The 18,014-nt window shown below is 31.2% G+C and overlaps 1 protein-coding gene across 1 annotated transcript; it reads right to left on the bottom strand.

Annotated features, from left to right (window-relative positions):
* Positions 1-216: 216 nt before the first annotated feature.
* On the bottom strand, positions 217-888 carry LOC145036025 (uncharacterized). The gene has a single exon (XM_078984510.1). The coding sequence runs from the start codon at positions 886-888 to the stop codon at positions 217-219; it is 672 nt and encodes a 223-aa protein (XP_078840636.1).
* Between the last annotated feature and the right edge of the window lie 17,126 nt (positions 889-18,014).

Consider the following 18,014-nt stretch of genomic DNA (forward strand, 5'->3'; position numbering starts at 1 on the left):
TATAAACACTGTTACGAATTTATTAAGGAATGGTTTACAAACCATGTTTATCAAATCCATAAATGATGCTGGAGCATTGGTTAGTCCAAACGACATAACCAAAAACTCATAGTGTCCATATCTTCTTCTAAATGTGGTCTTCTCGATATCTTGCTCTCTCACCTTCAATTAATGATATCTTGACCTAAGATCGGTTTTTGAGAAATAGCTCGCACCTTACAACTGATCGAACATGTTGTCAATTCTTGGCAACGAATACTTATTCTTCATCGTTGCCTTGTTCAGCTCTCTATACTCTATGCACATCCTTATGCTCTCATCATTCTTTTTCAAGAATAACACTGGAGCTCCCCAGGTTGAAGAACTAGGTCTATTCAAATCGATATCTAACAACTCCTGAAAATGCGTCATAAGCTCCCTCATCTGTGTCGGTGCTAATCGATATGGTGCTTTAGCTATTGGCATTGATCCTGCCAACAAGTCTATTCGAAACTCTACTTGTCTATCCGGGGGAAATCTGGGAAGATGTTCGGGAAATACTTTCGGATAGTCATACACTACTGGTATTCTTTGCATCTCTTTCTTCTCCTTATTTACATCGATCACAAATGCCAAGTATGATGTACATCTTTTGGACAAACACTTTCTGACTTGTATCAGAGAAATGATTCCTGAAATTAGTCTACGTGTGTCCCCGTACACCATAAATAACTCTTTTTCAGGTGGGTTTAGTCTCACCATTTTCTTTCTACATAGTATCTTGGAATCATTTGCACTAAGCCAATCCATTACTTGTACTATGTCGAAACCGTTCAACTCAATGGGTAACAGTTCCTCGTGGAATTTATTCCCGTTCAAATCGATGACAATGTTTTTAATGCAAAGCATTAGGGCTGACAAAATTGTACCATGGAAAACCAACCACCATGTTACCAACCGAACCAAGAAACTTGGTAGCCAATATATTTGGTAGCCAACATGTTTGGTTGGTAGTACCGTACCAATTGATCAATGTTGGTACGGTAATGGTACAAAAATTGGAATACCATGGTGATACCGTACCAACCAATTCATTTAATATATATATATATATATATATATATATATATATATATATATATATATATATATATTTCAACTGTTAATTGTATTTAGTGTTTACATTTTCAATAACATTATATTAATAATTTGGTCGTATTAGTCAATAGTTATTACTACATTAAAGCACAATATTAAAACGTTACTTTAGCGTTACTTCAGTAGAATTCTTTTGTAAACTAAAAGAACTATATAAATAATTTCTATACTACACATCAAAATCCCGATGTCTTTGCTTGGTTTTAAATCATATAATAGAAAATTAAAAGAAGTTGGTATATACCATTACCAATTTATACCAACCAAACTTGTTGGTAGCCAAATAAATTGATACCAAGTATACTTGGTACGGTACCAGTAGCAATTTTTTTATACCAATTGTAGTTGGTACGGTACACGATATAAAGAAAAATGAACCAATTCCACCCTTACAAAGCATAGTCATCGGCTTGATTTGTTTTGGGGATTGGTCCTTCAGAGTTGACCATTTGGCAAATACACATTTTGATTCCATTGTAGACTGTTTGAATAACTTGGTGTAGGTTAAGATCATGTTGGCAATCTACTCTAATAAATAAAGATTTTTTTACCACATGTCATCTTCTCTTTCATTTGAACACATGATATTTTTTAGAATTTTTAAATTTTCTATTTTTCACTTGTTATTTTATTGTATTTTTTATTTTATTAAATTAAAATTATATTAAGGTAATATATATGTAAGGTATTTATTAGAAAAGGTTTATATATGTAATGTATTTAATACATTAAATTAAGCCTCATTAATTTTAATAATTAAAAAAAAAATCATTTTTTTATAAATTCAAACTTTTCAAATTATTAAAATTTCATATTTAATTTTTTTTAAATAAACTCATGTAATACATAAGTTTCACATCTAATCTAATAACAATTCATTGATGGGTTGAAAAAATGTTTTATACAATCTATCAAGTAATACATAATCTAGATTTCATGATACCCAAGCATAGAATCGAAATATCAGGTTGAAAAAATGTTTTATACGATCTATCAAGTAATGCAGGAAACTTCTTGATTCCAAAGACGTCGTATCCTTCTCAAACCCAAACAATTTGATGCATACTTCTAAATTGGATTTGATTATATTTCCTATGCCTAAGTATGCCTTCACGTTAATCTTATAAATTTATGGATCGTCTTGAATTATCAATGCAATTTTATTTAGACAAACATCCGAGAGTGCATGCAGGGGTATGAACCTACACGTGACTTCACATGTTGCACATTGATCCGGCTTAAAGTTAACGGATCCCCAGAACAAGTACATTGGGGAATTATTAAAGATAATAAAAAATAATAATAATAAATAAATAAAATAAAATAAAAATAAAAATAAAAGATCCTTGTGAATTAAGTATTTGTAGGGGCAATCGATTTCATTGCTAATATCGAACATTTTTAGTAAGATAGAAAATTGTAAATGATTAAATAATAAATTAAGCAAAAGGTATAATCGGTAAAGTAGTAATATATGTTACGTTTTCTTGTTCATTTTGGGTATAAATAAAAACTAGAATAACCTAGAAATAAGGTTGTTTGGAATAAATTTGTCAATGTTTTCTCCGAAAATTTTGAAATATACCAACTATTTCCATTAACCCAGATTAGACAAATTACTTAGAATTTCCTTTTTGAAAAATTGAGTTAACTGACAAAGTTTTTAAAGCTTTTTAAAAATAATAATAATCAAGCTATATATTACTTATATTACTTGGTAAAGTAGCTGTCCATCCGGAATTGATATTTCGGAGTAGTCGAAAATGAGTCAATCACAATATATGTAGTATGAATCTTAATCCTATATAAATTAAGAAGACATGTGTTGAGTTGTCGAAAGCTCCGTATTTCGATACCACGTAACATGTCTAATTCAACGCTATCTACAAAAAATAGTTTATGGTAGATGCTCGTTTTCTGACATATCGTTCGATTGTGAATGACTTTTCTATGGGTTGCAGTTACGTTTTTTGTTTGTCTATTTATTGGCTGTGTTTGATCCTCTATTTTGTCATTGTAACCGGTCTTTCTTGGGTGTATAAATGATGTTGTTTGGATAATCTACTCAACAAATGATATGTTTATGCTCATTTTATCTCGATAGTGTATTAGTTGTTGAGTTTTTTTATTGATTTGTTATTTTGTTTTTCATTAGTTGTTGATTTGTTCATTTTATGCAATATGTATACATGAAGGTGTTGGAATTGATCAATAGGTGGTAGCTATGTGATATGAGCTTAGAATCAGATTTCTTTTTCTCTTTCGAGGGAATGTGTGGTAAGGATTCGGTCGCTAACTGAGTTATCTACTCTCTTTGGTTTAAAGTGATTCATTTGTTTGTTAATCTTTTCGATCATTACAGAGAAGCATGTTTATGGTACTCATGAGGATAGCCCGATATGAAAGTTCAATGGATTACTCAAACGATGAAACATATATGTATTTGATCAATGATAATTTTGTCTGTTTGAAATTGGTTAAAGGTAAATAGGATATAGTGGAAAGAATTAAGACCATTTAAATTGTTTAAGTGTTAGTTGTCACTGTTTGGTGTGGTTTTTGAAACACTTCATGTAATATTTGTTCAACAATCATCATATGTTGTAAACTTTTGTTATTTATACTATTATTGTGTATAAATTTATTGGACCCGAATATTCTTTCGTATTACACCATATCTTTGTTCATTTTCTCACATCATATTTACGGCTAACAAAATCTACACATTATCCCATGTTATTATTTTAAATAGTAGTCATCATTAAGTCTTTTCATTTGCCAAGCCACTATATGATAAGGATGGGGATGATTATTTCTTGTTTAAGACAGTGATACAATTTGCTACATATAATATTTTGATTTTTTCAAAAAAAAGAATGAATAACATATGAAATTGGAAATAGTAATTGATTATAGTCTGTTCAATTTCTAGCATGTCTTATCTTAATATTGGTAATCATTATCTACCAACCAAAATACCAACCAAAAGGCTTCTAGTCCACTGGTATCTGATGTTGTCCTTCCTTCTTAAAGTCTAGGGTTCGAGTCTCAGAGTAGATATAAGTGGAATAATTTATAATTAGTTTAGTATATTTTCCGTGAAGGAAATCATCATGAATTAGAGTTGTTAAAATAACATGAAGAAATGATTTTTTTTTTTTTGGAGGATGTTAAAGTTGTGCCACCTTCACTAGATGTAGATGATTTCAAAAGTTCTTATCTAGAATCTACATGTTCTGAAATTTATAACAAGAAGAGTTTGGTGAATGTTATAATTATCCTTCAAAACTTAATTAATGAGCAAAAAGAGCTCGTTGATAATTTGTTGCAGAGGTTTTTGTAAACGGTAGTTGTAGCGATGGGTTTTGGGGGTTTGTGAAATATAACATAATTTACTTATGATTTTCACTTCATATTCTTCTACATTCTTCGACACTTTTCAATTGTAAAGAGTATTGTGGTATTCTTTATAAACAATTTATGATGAATCAATAACATATATCATAAAAAACATTTATTGATATTGAATATAAGGTTATCAAAAGTAAATATATTAGGCTAAGGGGTACGATGACACTCAACCTATTCAAAAAGTGACGCCACATCATCTTCACTACAGACCTATTACCAACCTACTATCTCCTGGAAAATGGAAATGGTCAACACTTTACATCATTTTTTGTTTTTGTTTTTCTATTTTTTTAACATTAGAATAATTCAAATAATAATTATTAAACAAAAATAAAAACATAAATATTAATTAAAAATATTTTACATTACTTTAAAAAACATAAATTTAAAATCTACATTACTTAAAAAGCATAGTAATTTAAAACCTAAATTACAAAAAAAAAAAAAAAAAAAAAAAAAAAAAAAAAAAAAAACCATATAAAATATTACTCGTCGTGCTCGTCATCGTCATCACCGTCATCATTGTCACCGTGTTGCTGGAATTGCCTTTGCCATTTATGCTCAGTCAAATCATAACGTAAATTGTGATGTGTTTCACTATTTTGTATTTCCAAAAGTCGTGTGAAGCATGCAGGACTGCCGACTTGTATTACTGCAGGTGGGTTAAGAATATCTTCCAGATTATACATACAAATAGCCATACCCTCTTCTTCAATTATCATATATGTAAAATAACACAAGCAGTCAACACCTTCGTCAATTTCGTCCTATCGCATGACCGTGTTGGATGTTTGATAATGTGTCACTTTTGTTTGAGGACCTCAAACGCCCGTTCCACATCTTTCCTTGCCGATTCTTGTGCTAAAGAATGCATGTCAAATCCTTCCTTCATTCACAACAAACGACATGTTTGGTACTTTACCCTGCAAAATATCATTAAATATCGGAGAGGCTCCAAGCACATTCAGGTCGTTGTTTGACCCCGCCATACCAAAGAATGCATGTCAAATCCATAGGTCATGTGATGCAACGGCCTCTAGTATAATAGTCGGGATGCCATGATCACCTCGTGTGAATTGACCTCGCCATGCATTGGGACAATTCGCCCACTCCCAATGTGTACAATCAATGCTGCCAAGCATTCCTGGTAAGCCATATTTAGCTGCATGTGCGGCATACAATTGTTCGATATCATTTCTAGTTGGATGCCGCAAATATATGTCACCATAAAGCTCTATGACATACTCACAAAAAAGATAAGCACATTCTCGTCTAGTCCTCTCAGACATTTTCAGATACTCATCTGAAGCATCTGCTGCTATGTCGTATGCCAATTGTCTAAGGACTGTTGTGCATTTTTGTAGGGTACTAAACCCACGTTTACCTCTTGCATCCCATCTCAATTGGAAAAATTCATAATTGTTTCCAAATCTCTAGCAATACGTAAAAATAAATTTCTACTAATACGAAATCGGTCTTCAAATTTTGATAGGTCATACAAACTATCAGGGGCAAAGTAATCACGTACCAAAAGCTCGTGTGCCACCATATACGATCCCGAACTATCGAAATTCTACGTCTCTTCTCGGTATTTGTACTTTCGCCTCTTTGTTGCACCCTGTTGCGTATCGCAGACAACAACGTGTGCAACACCAAGTCATCTTCATCGGAGCTATCATCATCGAATGAAGAATAAGCAATCGAACTCACAAAATTATTCATATCTATGTTTGAAAGTGTTCTTGATAGAGGGAATAGAAATATATTTGTGATTTGAATGGAAATGTGTTTGTTTATATGTTGTGTATGTATTTATATATGTGTATAAAGTGTTGTTTGAATTTTTTTTTTTAAATTTGGTAATGGTCAAAAAGGAGAAACAATCAAAAAAAAATTTATCCACCAATTGAATCAAGCATCTCCCACTACACCACAAAGCATCTACGCGCCTGGAACGGTGTTCACGCATAGGTGGCCTTGCCACATAAGCCCCACGCATAGGTTGGATTAGTCCATACCGTTTAGCCTTAGCGTTTGACACCGTACAAAATTGTTAGCAAATAATATTTTAGTATTACGATAATATCATCGTTAGATCTAATTAAATATAAATATGAATAATTTTTGACTAATCAAAAATATTTATCGTAAAAACATTTTTTGCAGTTTTAAAAAATTAAGTGATAGAATTTGAAGTTGTGGATAAGTTGACACCGTGGATAACGAACACAACCTTATGGCCTTTAAATATTATAGCATTTTTCACTTCTTATTCTTCTACATTCTTTAAGTATTTTTAGTTGTAAATGGTCTTATTATATTCTTTATAAACAATTTACGATGAGTCAATAACAATTATCATAAAAAAAAAACATTTATTGATATGGAATATAAAATGTTATCGGAACTAAATATATTAGCGTATTACACCCTACATAATTGTTAGCAAAGAATATTTCAACAACATCATTGTTAGATCTGACCAAATATAAGTATGAACAATTTTCGATATGATTAATAAAAAATATTTATCATAGAAAACATTTTTTTTAATTTGCAGTTTTATAAAGTCAAGTGATAGAAGTTGAAGTTGTGAATAAGTTGAGGTCGCCAATACCGAATATTATTAGATAAATGTTCAGCTGCATATATATGCTAATGTGGGGACCAAATATAAGGTATTTTGGTGGCGTTAAGATTATACTGGGAAAATATTATCTAGCGACTATAATTTGACAAATGTTCAAGTGCAATTGCAGGGGTGGGGTAAATATACATTGTTGACAATGTTATGTGTAGATTTAAAAACTATTTATGCATATGTTTAATGTCATTTGTATATCAATAACTTTGGCATAATGTATCTACTAGATCCGCATTAAACGCGGGAAATACATAAAAAAACATATAATCGTTTATAGATATTGTATAATGATTATTAAAAAAATATATGGTTATTGGTATTATTGAAATATGTAGAAAATACATTGAAAACGATAAATATATATAATCATTGAAAGATCTCTTTGTAGACATCATTTTTTTGTTTTATTAGTTGAACGATTTTCCTCGTCTTATATAGTTATAATATTTATATATTTATAAGCATTTTAATTAGATGTTCATTGCATAATAATGTTAACTAATTTAAACATATATTGACAATCAATATACCGTTTTTTCTATTGCATTAAATATTAACAACTATTTCATTTATTCAAATAAAGTTATGTAATATAATTTATAAAATGTTAAATATTATATAGATTTGATTTTAGTATATCATCAATGGAGATTCTTTTCTAAATCATGATTGATTTATTTTAAATTGATTATAAATATAAATGCTAGCTTTTATGTTTGTTCTTATTTATTTAGTGTTCGCAAAAATTTTGCATTAGTTTTGGCGCAACTTTGAATAATTTTAGTATATTAATTTAATTTGATATATCTGTCAATTATATGAAATATCAAATAATCACATTTCATTACTATTGTGATAATTTAGTTTATATATTGTATTTTCAGTAATCTTAACATTCTTATTTTTTCTAATAACCGTAACGCTTTTACTAAATGTACTATTTACAAATCTCCTAATATCTTATAAGTTTAATCTTACTTTATAATTTTTCATAACTATGTTATTTGCAAGATTGACTGCTTTAATAGTGTTTTTTTAGTCTATTCAATTTTATATTTCATTGTACAACATTATCGTTTGTATGTATTATGAAATTTCACTTTAAAAATGTTTAATGTTTACACCTTGATATTAATTTTTTTAATAAACTCATGTAATAATTATGGAATATATATCTCATTTTAATTAACATTCACTTCCTTTATTATATCAAATTCCTCATTAAATGGATATACTTTTGGAAAATAATAATTATAATAGGGCAACATTATCTAAAACGTAAATGTTTGATATACTTTTGGAGAAAAAAAATCAGGATCATTAAAAAAATTATATAAAGAAAATACAAATTTAAATTTGTTGAAATTATGGATGAAATTACTGACGAAAATTTATTTTGGAAGGAGTTGTATTTTGTAAGGTATAATAATATTACAAAATTTGAAATATCTATATTTGTTGTGTAAATTAATAAATTTTATTGTTACTATACGAAGATAAAAAAGTAGGTTGATATGATATATAAAAACATAATAATTTCAATGATATTTTAAAATCATGCCAAAATTAACTGGATTCTTATGACATAAAAATTAAAAAAAAAAAAATCATAATCATCTCTAATATATAAAAGTAAAATTTTCGTAATTAATGTCACTTCCCAGGATAGTTAATTTTTGTTTTGTTAAAGGTACCTAATACCTTTTCATGTTTATTTGAAAAGTTTCAGAAAAGTAGTTAACTGATTTCATGTAATTTGTGACAAAGAAAATCGAAATATATAAATACATACATTTGATATAGGAGCAAAAAATGATCGAAAAAAATATAAAAAGCGAAAGAATGTACTGACCTTCTAACGCACAAAAACGAATGTTGATAGCAGAGAATGATGATAGAAGTTATAAGCAATATTAACGATGTTGTATGAGAATGTTTGAAGAAAAGAAACGATTGAAAATAAATGTGAGTCGCGGATTCAATGATGAATCGTATATGTATGTGATGATTTGAATATGATTTTTCGGTATTAATGATTTCCTAATAAAAAAAAGATTTTATATTACTGGTTTACTAATATAAATGGATTTATATTAATGGTTGATATTAAAGCCTTGATTGAAATGATTTGTTAGTAATATATTTTTAAAATTGATCATATTAAAATCTTTATAACTGAAAATTCAAGATGTAAAATATGGAAAACTTTTATTGGAATTAAATACATTCCATTTCAACGAATGTAAGTTATTGATTGATGATTGGAAAGCATTTATTGGAATTAAATACATTTCATATGGGGAAGATGATGTCAGCAATTTGATCTAAGGGTGGAAAAAATAAGATTGAAATACAATCAATGATCCAGATTATTTAAGATGATGTCATAAAGTTTCTCTTTTAGTAATATTTAAGATGGCATAATTTATATAATCGGCATACTGTAATAATAATAATAATGTTAATAGAGTCGACGGTAATTCGATTGATGTGCTAAATAAAGTATTATATATTACATGTTTTATATAAACTAACTAAACTAAACATCATTATTTAATATTTCATATAATCTACGTGGTCTTTCTTCTCCTTTTCCAAAGCTTTTATCACATCTTCATACAAGTTTACTAGTACTCACTCTTCTTCAATTTTGGTTGTTAGATATGCACTAAATAAATCTTTCCTTTCAAAGCATCTTGATCAAGTTTAATGAAATACGTATGGTTCAGAAGTTATCTAATGTCGATGTTCGTTTTGTCAAACATTGTTTTTGCAATTTTTAACAGTTCCTTTACCCAAAAGAAAAAGAAATATATGGGGAGGTTTGGAGTTTCTGGTTGGTGGGTAGAGGACAAAGAGAATGAAGCCATAAAAAGAATTGTTGTTACGGATTTGTTACTAGTGGTTTTGTTTTGAGAATAAAGATGATCGTGTTCTGAGAATAGAGTTCCATGGATAGTCTTTTTATATTTAAAGTTATAGATATGCATGAAGATATTAATGGTTATTTGGTAGGTGTATCTCCTAAATTTATTGCGTATGTCAGCAATTAAATTTATTGCAGTATGTGAAGTTCGATGTTATAATTAAGGTATGTGGTTTTATGGCTGGTAGGTTAATCGTCATTAGAGAGTAATAATTAATCATAACCATCTATATTGTATTTAAAATGTAAATTTATAAGATTTCTTTTTGGCTTTTTGCATGTCATGTATATCCCTATTCTAATAAAAGAATAGTTTTAACATCCAATTGCCAAGTGTCATTCTTATACAACACCCTCATTAATATTACGTCATTTGTTATCTAGATATATTAGGCAACTCACTTCAAAATTCAAATTTATAGTTTCTAATAATATGTTAATTTTTAAGTTATAATAACTTTAAAAAATTTAATATATCTCTTAATTAATAATTAATAATTTATTTAAAATTATTTATTTAAGATAATTGATTAATAATTATTAAATTTTATTATGAATGTTTAATTAATTTTGTAACCGTGGTTACCACGGGTTATAAACTAGTATGGTATATATAAGTCTTATCACTTTTGTATTATTGTAACTTAACATTAGTAGACATCATTGAATCTTTTATAGGGTAATCAATCTAACATCCTTTTAAATAGATTTTTTCTATTGATGATGCAAACTACACCAAGTAAAGCCCTCTACTTAGATCAATGGAAAAATATATTGAAAGGGATATGGATAGAAAGTTATTTCTAATTGAGTTGATTTATGAGACTATTGAAGACTCAAGAGATAAGATGAAATTATTAACAGGTGTAGAAGGTTTTGACTCATCGAACATTCGAGTCAATGTTGAGCTATATCTCTTGTATTCAAGAGGAAGTTTGACACTAAAATGGAGTTTGGTAGTAATTAAAATGGAGCTGATAAGGTTAACTATGTAAAATTAGTAATGAGGTTGTATTAATGATGTTTTTAATATTTTTTCTGGCTTTTGTTATTTGTTTGTTTGTGTATTTGTTTTTGGGATGCTCTTTGTTGACAATGAAATAGAAGTAATAGTATTAAGTATATTGTTTTAATTTATAGTTACATTGATATCAATATTTGGCATAGTTGTTTATTATGTTTATCATTGAACATGATTGTAAGTAAAGTTAGATGATACTTATGTACATTTGTAAGATGAATTATTGAAGAGTAACAATTAATAAGTTTAATATGTTTGTACGGAAAATTATAGAAAAGTCACAATTAATAAGTTTAAGTTGCAAATGTGATGATAATATGAATGTAGAAATTAATATTACCATTTAATAGAATCAAAAGGTCATCATTTAGAGGTAAGCTAACATTGTTATTCATTATAAAGGGATTTCTTTTTAAGTAATCAATTGTGGGTTAAAGTTAAACTTTCAAAAGACAAAAAATATAATCTTCATAATGTAAACAAGTTACAACAGTAATATTTAGTAATGTATAATGTTGAACTCCTGTTATATGTGTATTTATTATGGCATTTGTAGGAAAGTAATATGTTACATGTTCGAAGAGTTGGTGATGTTAGAGATAATGCTTATGTTATTGATGAACATGTAATAAGTTTCACAATATGGTTACAAAGATATGCAATACGTATTATGTTGATGTACTCTATCATATATAGGCAACAAAATATAATAGATATAACAAAATTAATAAATTGGTTTTAGTCATATTGTCAGGGAATACGTGCAAGTTTTTTTAGAATGTATTACCTTCAATCTAACTTGAAAAAAGCTTTATATGTTTATGGGAAGGGAAAGGTTTATTATGAAACCACATTATTATCAAAATAGTAAAAAAAAAAAAAAAGGACTAAAGTACAAACTATTCATGTAGTTTTAAAATAAGATTGGAAGTAGCTTTAAACAAATTACTAGAATACAGATATGGAACTACAAAATGTTCATAATTATTGTAGAATCGTTGTGTTACTTATAGTTAGAATTTGACGTTTCTTAAGTAAAATGTATAGATAACTGTAGTTTGAGAAATATGTGGTGAGAAAATGATTGTTAATCATATGAAGTTTTTGTTGCATCTAAATATATTTGTTTTCCTTCTTACTTGCATTTCATGGTTCGAGTATAAATGATTTATTTAATTATCATGCAAATTCGTATTTTCATAATATGGTATTGCTAACATAAATATAATGCTTAGGCATCTTAGATAATGAAACTTAAACGATTAACTTTAGATGTTATGCAGTGGTTATCTATAGTTTAAATGTTTTTAATGACAAGATGACAAGTTCTTTTTATAAATTACATGTTGAAATGATTAGTTTTTGTGATTATATATAGATCAATGGACATTGTTAGGAGGAGACACGAAGCAGCTCATGTGTGTCAAGCAAGAATACTTAAGTTTACAAAGAAGCGGGATAAAGTATTTTAAGGTTATAAAAAAGTGACTAGATTAATTATGATACAAAGTAGATTATATCAACCATGTCCTAAATGTCAGTCATGAAAACTTATGGTTGTTTTTAAATGTTAATGCTTAATTATTGTGGTAGGAAATATGACAACGGACGTTTCTAAGAGTAAATGTGATACAACACTTTCACCTCAAACAAGGATTGCTAAACTCAAAGAGAAGCAAAATAAGATAGGCCGCGGTTGTTGATTTTTAAATGATAATATTGTTTTGTATTCACATACCATCATCGATGAAGATAACTAGTTAAGTTTATTTATATTTACCATGTGAATAATATGTGAAGTTTTACACTTTACTTTTAGTTTAAATTGTGAAAAAAAAACTATGTTCAGCTTTAGTTGTAGATTATTAGAGATTTTTAAGGTAATAAATAGGTTGAATGAACGCTTCATCATAAAGTGCAAAGCAAAGCCTGTTATGTAGGATCCTAAATTTATAAGTAAAAATTTATTTTTTTTACTTCATCAAACCAAACAACACATGTCTCGAAAATATCCAAAATACAACTTATCACAAATATCATAGTAACAGAGATCATAAAATGTGGAAATCATGTGGGTGAGGATGTTGTGACCATCAAGCTAGGCTATTTTCTTTTGTACCAGAAGTACCTGAAACCAAAAACATATATGTAAGCATAACTCTTAGTGAACTTCCACAAAATATCACATACACAATACACATAAATATAACAGTATGTGGCTGTGTCAGGTCCATATCAACCCTATGCAACAGGAAATGTTGTGTCGGGTCCGTATAAACCCTCGGGTTCGTATCAACCCTGAGTCCATATGACACTAAGCCGAAATTGGCTCTATGCATATGTCATATATGATGGGTTTTGAGCATTCTAACACTTCCTAAGTGTACATGCAACCCTAATAAACCTTAGATCTATGTTTGTCTAAGATACATGCAAATAATTACTTTTCCAAGGTTCATATCCTAACTAGCATGCATGGGGAACATGAATCAAATAAAGCTAGTAGAAATACTTACCTTGTAGTAGTAGTTGATTGCTTGGAGTTTTAGAGCCTAGCACCAATAGTGTGAATGCCTCAAATGGAAATCACAAATCACCACAAACTTGGAACTTTGAGAGAATAGTCACTACTATCTTGAAATCGTCCCTCACCTCAACAAGTGTCAACTCGTGTAATTTCAAGAACCAAAGTCTCCTTTATATAGTGTGGTGGATTAGGGTTACATCCATGTAAACCCTAATGCCCATGTCTCTTCATTTCCATGAGATCCATGGGTTAAAGCTCCATGGAGTATCCATGGACTTTTCCATGCAAGCCTAGCCCATTCCAAATAAGCATTAGCCCACACTATATAAATATAGAAGCCCATATTTAATTAGTAATATCTTTGATCTCTAAATTAATCCTAGATTAATTATATATCAATACTAATTAAATAATATGATCTTATATTAATATATTAGAACTTATAATATATTAATAAATCATAACTTGTACTATTCTCAAATATTATCCATAAATTGTTCGGGTGAAGTGCAACCCAAATATAGTTATGGACTTAGACACTATATCCAACTGTCTCCCACTTGGATAAGTCTAATAACTATAGCTGCAAGTATGACTTCAAGAACCGATCAGCAATCGTAGCTCTTTAAACTCTGTTGAACTAGAACGCGCCATTTAGATAAGTGATCATATAATCCTTTGCTCAAGATATCAGCCGGACAAATACATGGAACATGGTCTTACTTATTGTCCAGCATTTGTTTCTCGATTTCCGATTTGTTTGACATAGAACTTAACTGAACACATCAATTTAGTTCTGACCAGGCCTGGTACATAGGTCAAAACACAATCATCGAGGGGCCCAAATATCAGCTTCTAATCGTAGAAGGAACAGATAAACTTCGACTCATATCTTTGTTTTACCAGTCATTGAATTATACACAAAGGCACGTTTTATAACATCGAGTTACTAATGCATTTTCGTACAATCAATGCATAATCAACTCATAAGTAACAAATCATATCTCTAGGTTTGAAGACTTATATGATATTACCGTCTCACGATCACTCGAGATAAAATTGCATGAAGTGATTCCAGTGAGCGTGGGTTGAGTCCAATGCTTAGAACTTATGAGCACTCATGATTGTTGTAGCCATGTCCAACACCTTAGACCTCTGCAACCAATCATGACAGTCTTGATTTATACCTACTTCCGACATATGACCGACTGTGGAGGTTTGAATAATATGATATACCAAACATAATTATTCTGGAAGTCAAAACATGCAAAAGAAATATAGTAAACGATTGACAAGAGATATCAACACTTTACTCATAAATAAAACACTTTTTATTCATCATCTAATGTCAATTACACTTTACAAATTTCATAATTTATCTAACTACTAAAACTTATATCATCCTTCAGCCCTATGCTCCGAGCATGTTGGAGATGCTTAACCCTACTCAGTCCCTTCGTGAGGAGATCTGTTGGGTTCTCATCCGATGATACCCTCTTTGCCACGAGGATTCCTTCTTCTATTCGATGTCTGATGAAGTGATATTTTCTGTCAATGTGTCTGGATCTCTCATGATCTCTTGGTTCCTTGGCTAAGGCAACCGCACTATTTCTATCACAGAAAATCTCCATTGGCTCCTTTATAGTTGGTACAACTCTAAGGTCTCCAATGAAGTTCTTTAGCCATATAGCCACCTTTGCTGCCTCGCTTGCTGCAATATACTCTAATTCACAAGTGGAATTAGCCACTGTCTCCTGCTTGGAACTCTTCCAAGTGATTGCTCCTCCGTTTAAGGTAAAGACCCAGCCCGACTGAGAGCGGAAATTATCCGTATCAGTCTGGAAGCTAGCATCACTATACCCTACAACTCTCAAGTCATCACTCCCACCGAAGGTAAGGACCCAGTCCTTAGTCCTTCGCAGGTACTTGAGGATATTCTTTACCGCAGTCCAGTGTTCCTTGCCAGGGTTCCCCTGATACCTGCTAACCATGCTCAAAGCAAAGGCTATATCAGGTCGACTACATGTCATAGCATACATGATCGATCCTACAGCTGAAGCATAAGGTAGTCGGCTCATTTCTGCTATCTCAGCCTCAGTACTAGGGCTTTGTGTCTTACTCAATCTGGCGTTACTCTGAATGGGTAACTCGCCTTTCTTGGAGTTATGCATGTTGAATCTTTTCAACACCTTCTCCACATAGGTACTTTGACTAAGTACAATTAGTCTTTTACTCCTGTTTCTCAAAATCCTTATCCCTAGGATATAGGCAGCTTCACCAAGGTCCTTTATAGCGAAACACTTCCCAAGCCAGGACTTTACTTCCTGCAGGGTTAGGATGTTATTTCCTATGAGTAGTATGTCATCCACATACAACACTAAAAAGCTAACTATACTCCCACTAGCCTTGACATAAACATAAGATTCATCTTCACTCCTAGAAAAGCCAAATTCCTTGACCTTTTCATCAAAGCAAAGATTCCATCTGCGAGGTGCTTGCTTTAATCCATAAATGGATTTCTCAAGCTTACACACTCTATTAGGGTACTCGTTGCTGACAAAACCTTCTGGCTGACTCATGTAAACATCTTCAGTCAACTTTCCATTAAGGAAAGCGGTTTTGACATCCATTTTCCAAATTTCATAGTCATGAAATGCAGCTATGGCTAACATAACCCTAATAGACTTAATCTTGGCTACTGGAGAAAAGGTCTCATCATAATCCACTCCAGGAATTTGAGAGAAGCCCTTTGCAACCAGTTGAGCCTTATAAGTGTGTACATTACCATCCATGTCGGTCTTCTTCTTGAAGATCCATTTGCACCCTACAGTATTACGATCTGGTACATTCTCAACCAAGTTCCAAACTTGATTGTCATACATGGATTGTATCTCGCTATCCATAGCCTCTTTCCATTTAGCAGACTCGGGGTCTGCCATGGCTTCCTCGTAGCTGTTAGGTTCATCCAGACCTACTAGTGTCTCATCACTAATAAGTGTCTCACCTTCTGTAGTAATATGGAAACCATAGTAATGCTCAGGTGCATTCCTAACTCTCGTGGAACGCCTCAGAGGTACAGATTCGTCAATTGGCTCAACAGGAGTTTCCTCCTCAAGTTGAGGGCTAGGGTTTGAAGTTCCTTCACCGCTTCACTCTTAAAGTTCTTCAAGGTCAATTTGCCTCCCACTGTCTCCTTGGTTTATAAATTCTCTCTCTCGAAAGACTCCTCTTCGTGCTACAAAGACCACATTATGACTAGGTCTGTAGAAGAGGTAACCAAAGGATCTTTGTGGGTAGCCGATGAAAATACACCTCTCGCTTCGGGGTTCTAGCTTATCATGAGACTCGCGCCTCACAAAAGCCTCGCAACCCCAAATCTTGATGTGGTCTAGTTTAGGTACTTTACCAATCCACATCTCGTGAGGAGTTTTGGCAACTTTCTTTGTAGGGACTAGATTAAGGATATGGGCGGCAGTCTCTAAGGCATACCCCCAAAATGAGATTGGTAGAGAAGCTCGACTCATCAAGGAACGAACCATGTCCAACAAGGTTCGATTACGCCTCTCAGCTACAACATTCAACTGTGGTGTCCTGGGAGGTGTCAATTGTGAGACAATCCCACATTCCCTAAGATAGTCGAGGAACTCTGAACTAAGATACTGATCACCTCGATCGGATCGAAGCATCTTAATGTTCCTGCCCAATTGATTCTCGACTTCCTGTTTAAATTCCTTAAACCTTTCAAAAGTATCTGACTTATGCTTGATTAAGTAGACATATCCATATCTACTGTAATCATCAGTAAAAGTCAAATAATAACGATTAGCATCCCTTGTGGCATGTTTGGATGGCCCACACACATCCGTGTGTACAAGGTCCAACAAACCTTCACCCCTCTCACAAGAACCTGTGAAGGGTGACTTTGTCATTTTTCCAAGTAAGCATGATTCGCAACTATCATCCGACTTTAGATCAAACGACTCCAAGACTCCATCCTTTTGGAGTTGGCCTATGCGTTTCTTGCTTATATGTCCAAGACAACAATGCCATAGTGATGCTTTATCCAAGTTATTATTATTATTAGAATCAATACACAATGCATTATTTCCTAAGTAATCAACCACATATACTGTTTCATACACGCCATCACAAGGTAATGCTTTAAAATAAAGAACATTATTAAAGAAAGCATCAATAGAACCAACTTCATTATTAAATGAAAAGGTAAACCCTTGTTTATACAATGCATGAAAGGAAATAATATTTCTTGCCATTTCTGGCAAATAACAACATTTATTCAAATTTAAATTTAACCCACTACTTAGCGACAAAGTATAAACTCCAATCT

This window comes from Lactuca saligna, chromosome 3 (assembly GCF_052625555.1).
Source record: "Lactuca saligna cultivar CGN05327 chromosome 3, ASM5262555v1, whole genome shotgun sequence".
Taxonomy (NCBI): Eukaryota; Viridiplantae; Streptophyta; class Magnoliopsida; order Asterales; family Asteraceae; genus Lactuca; species Lactuca saligna.

Bases quoted from the DNA above. Each gene is read 5' to 3' on its own strand.
- LOC145036025 (XM_078984510.1), bottom strand. From the start codon at position 888: ATGCTTTGCATTAAAAACATTGTCATCGATTTGAACGGGAATAAATTC.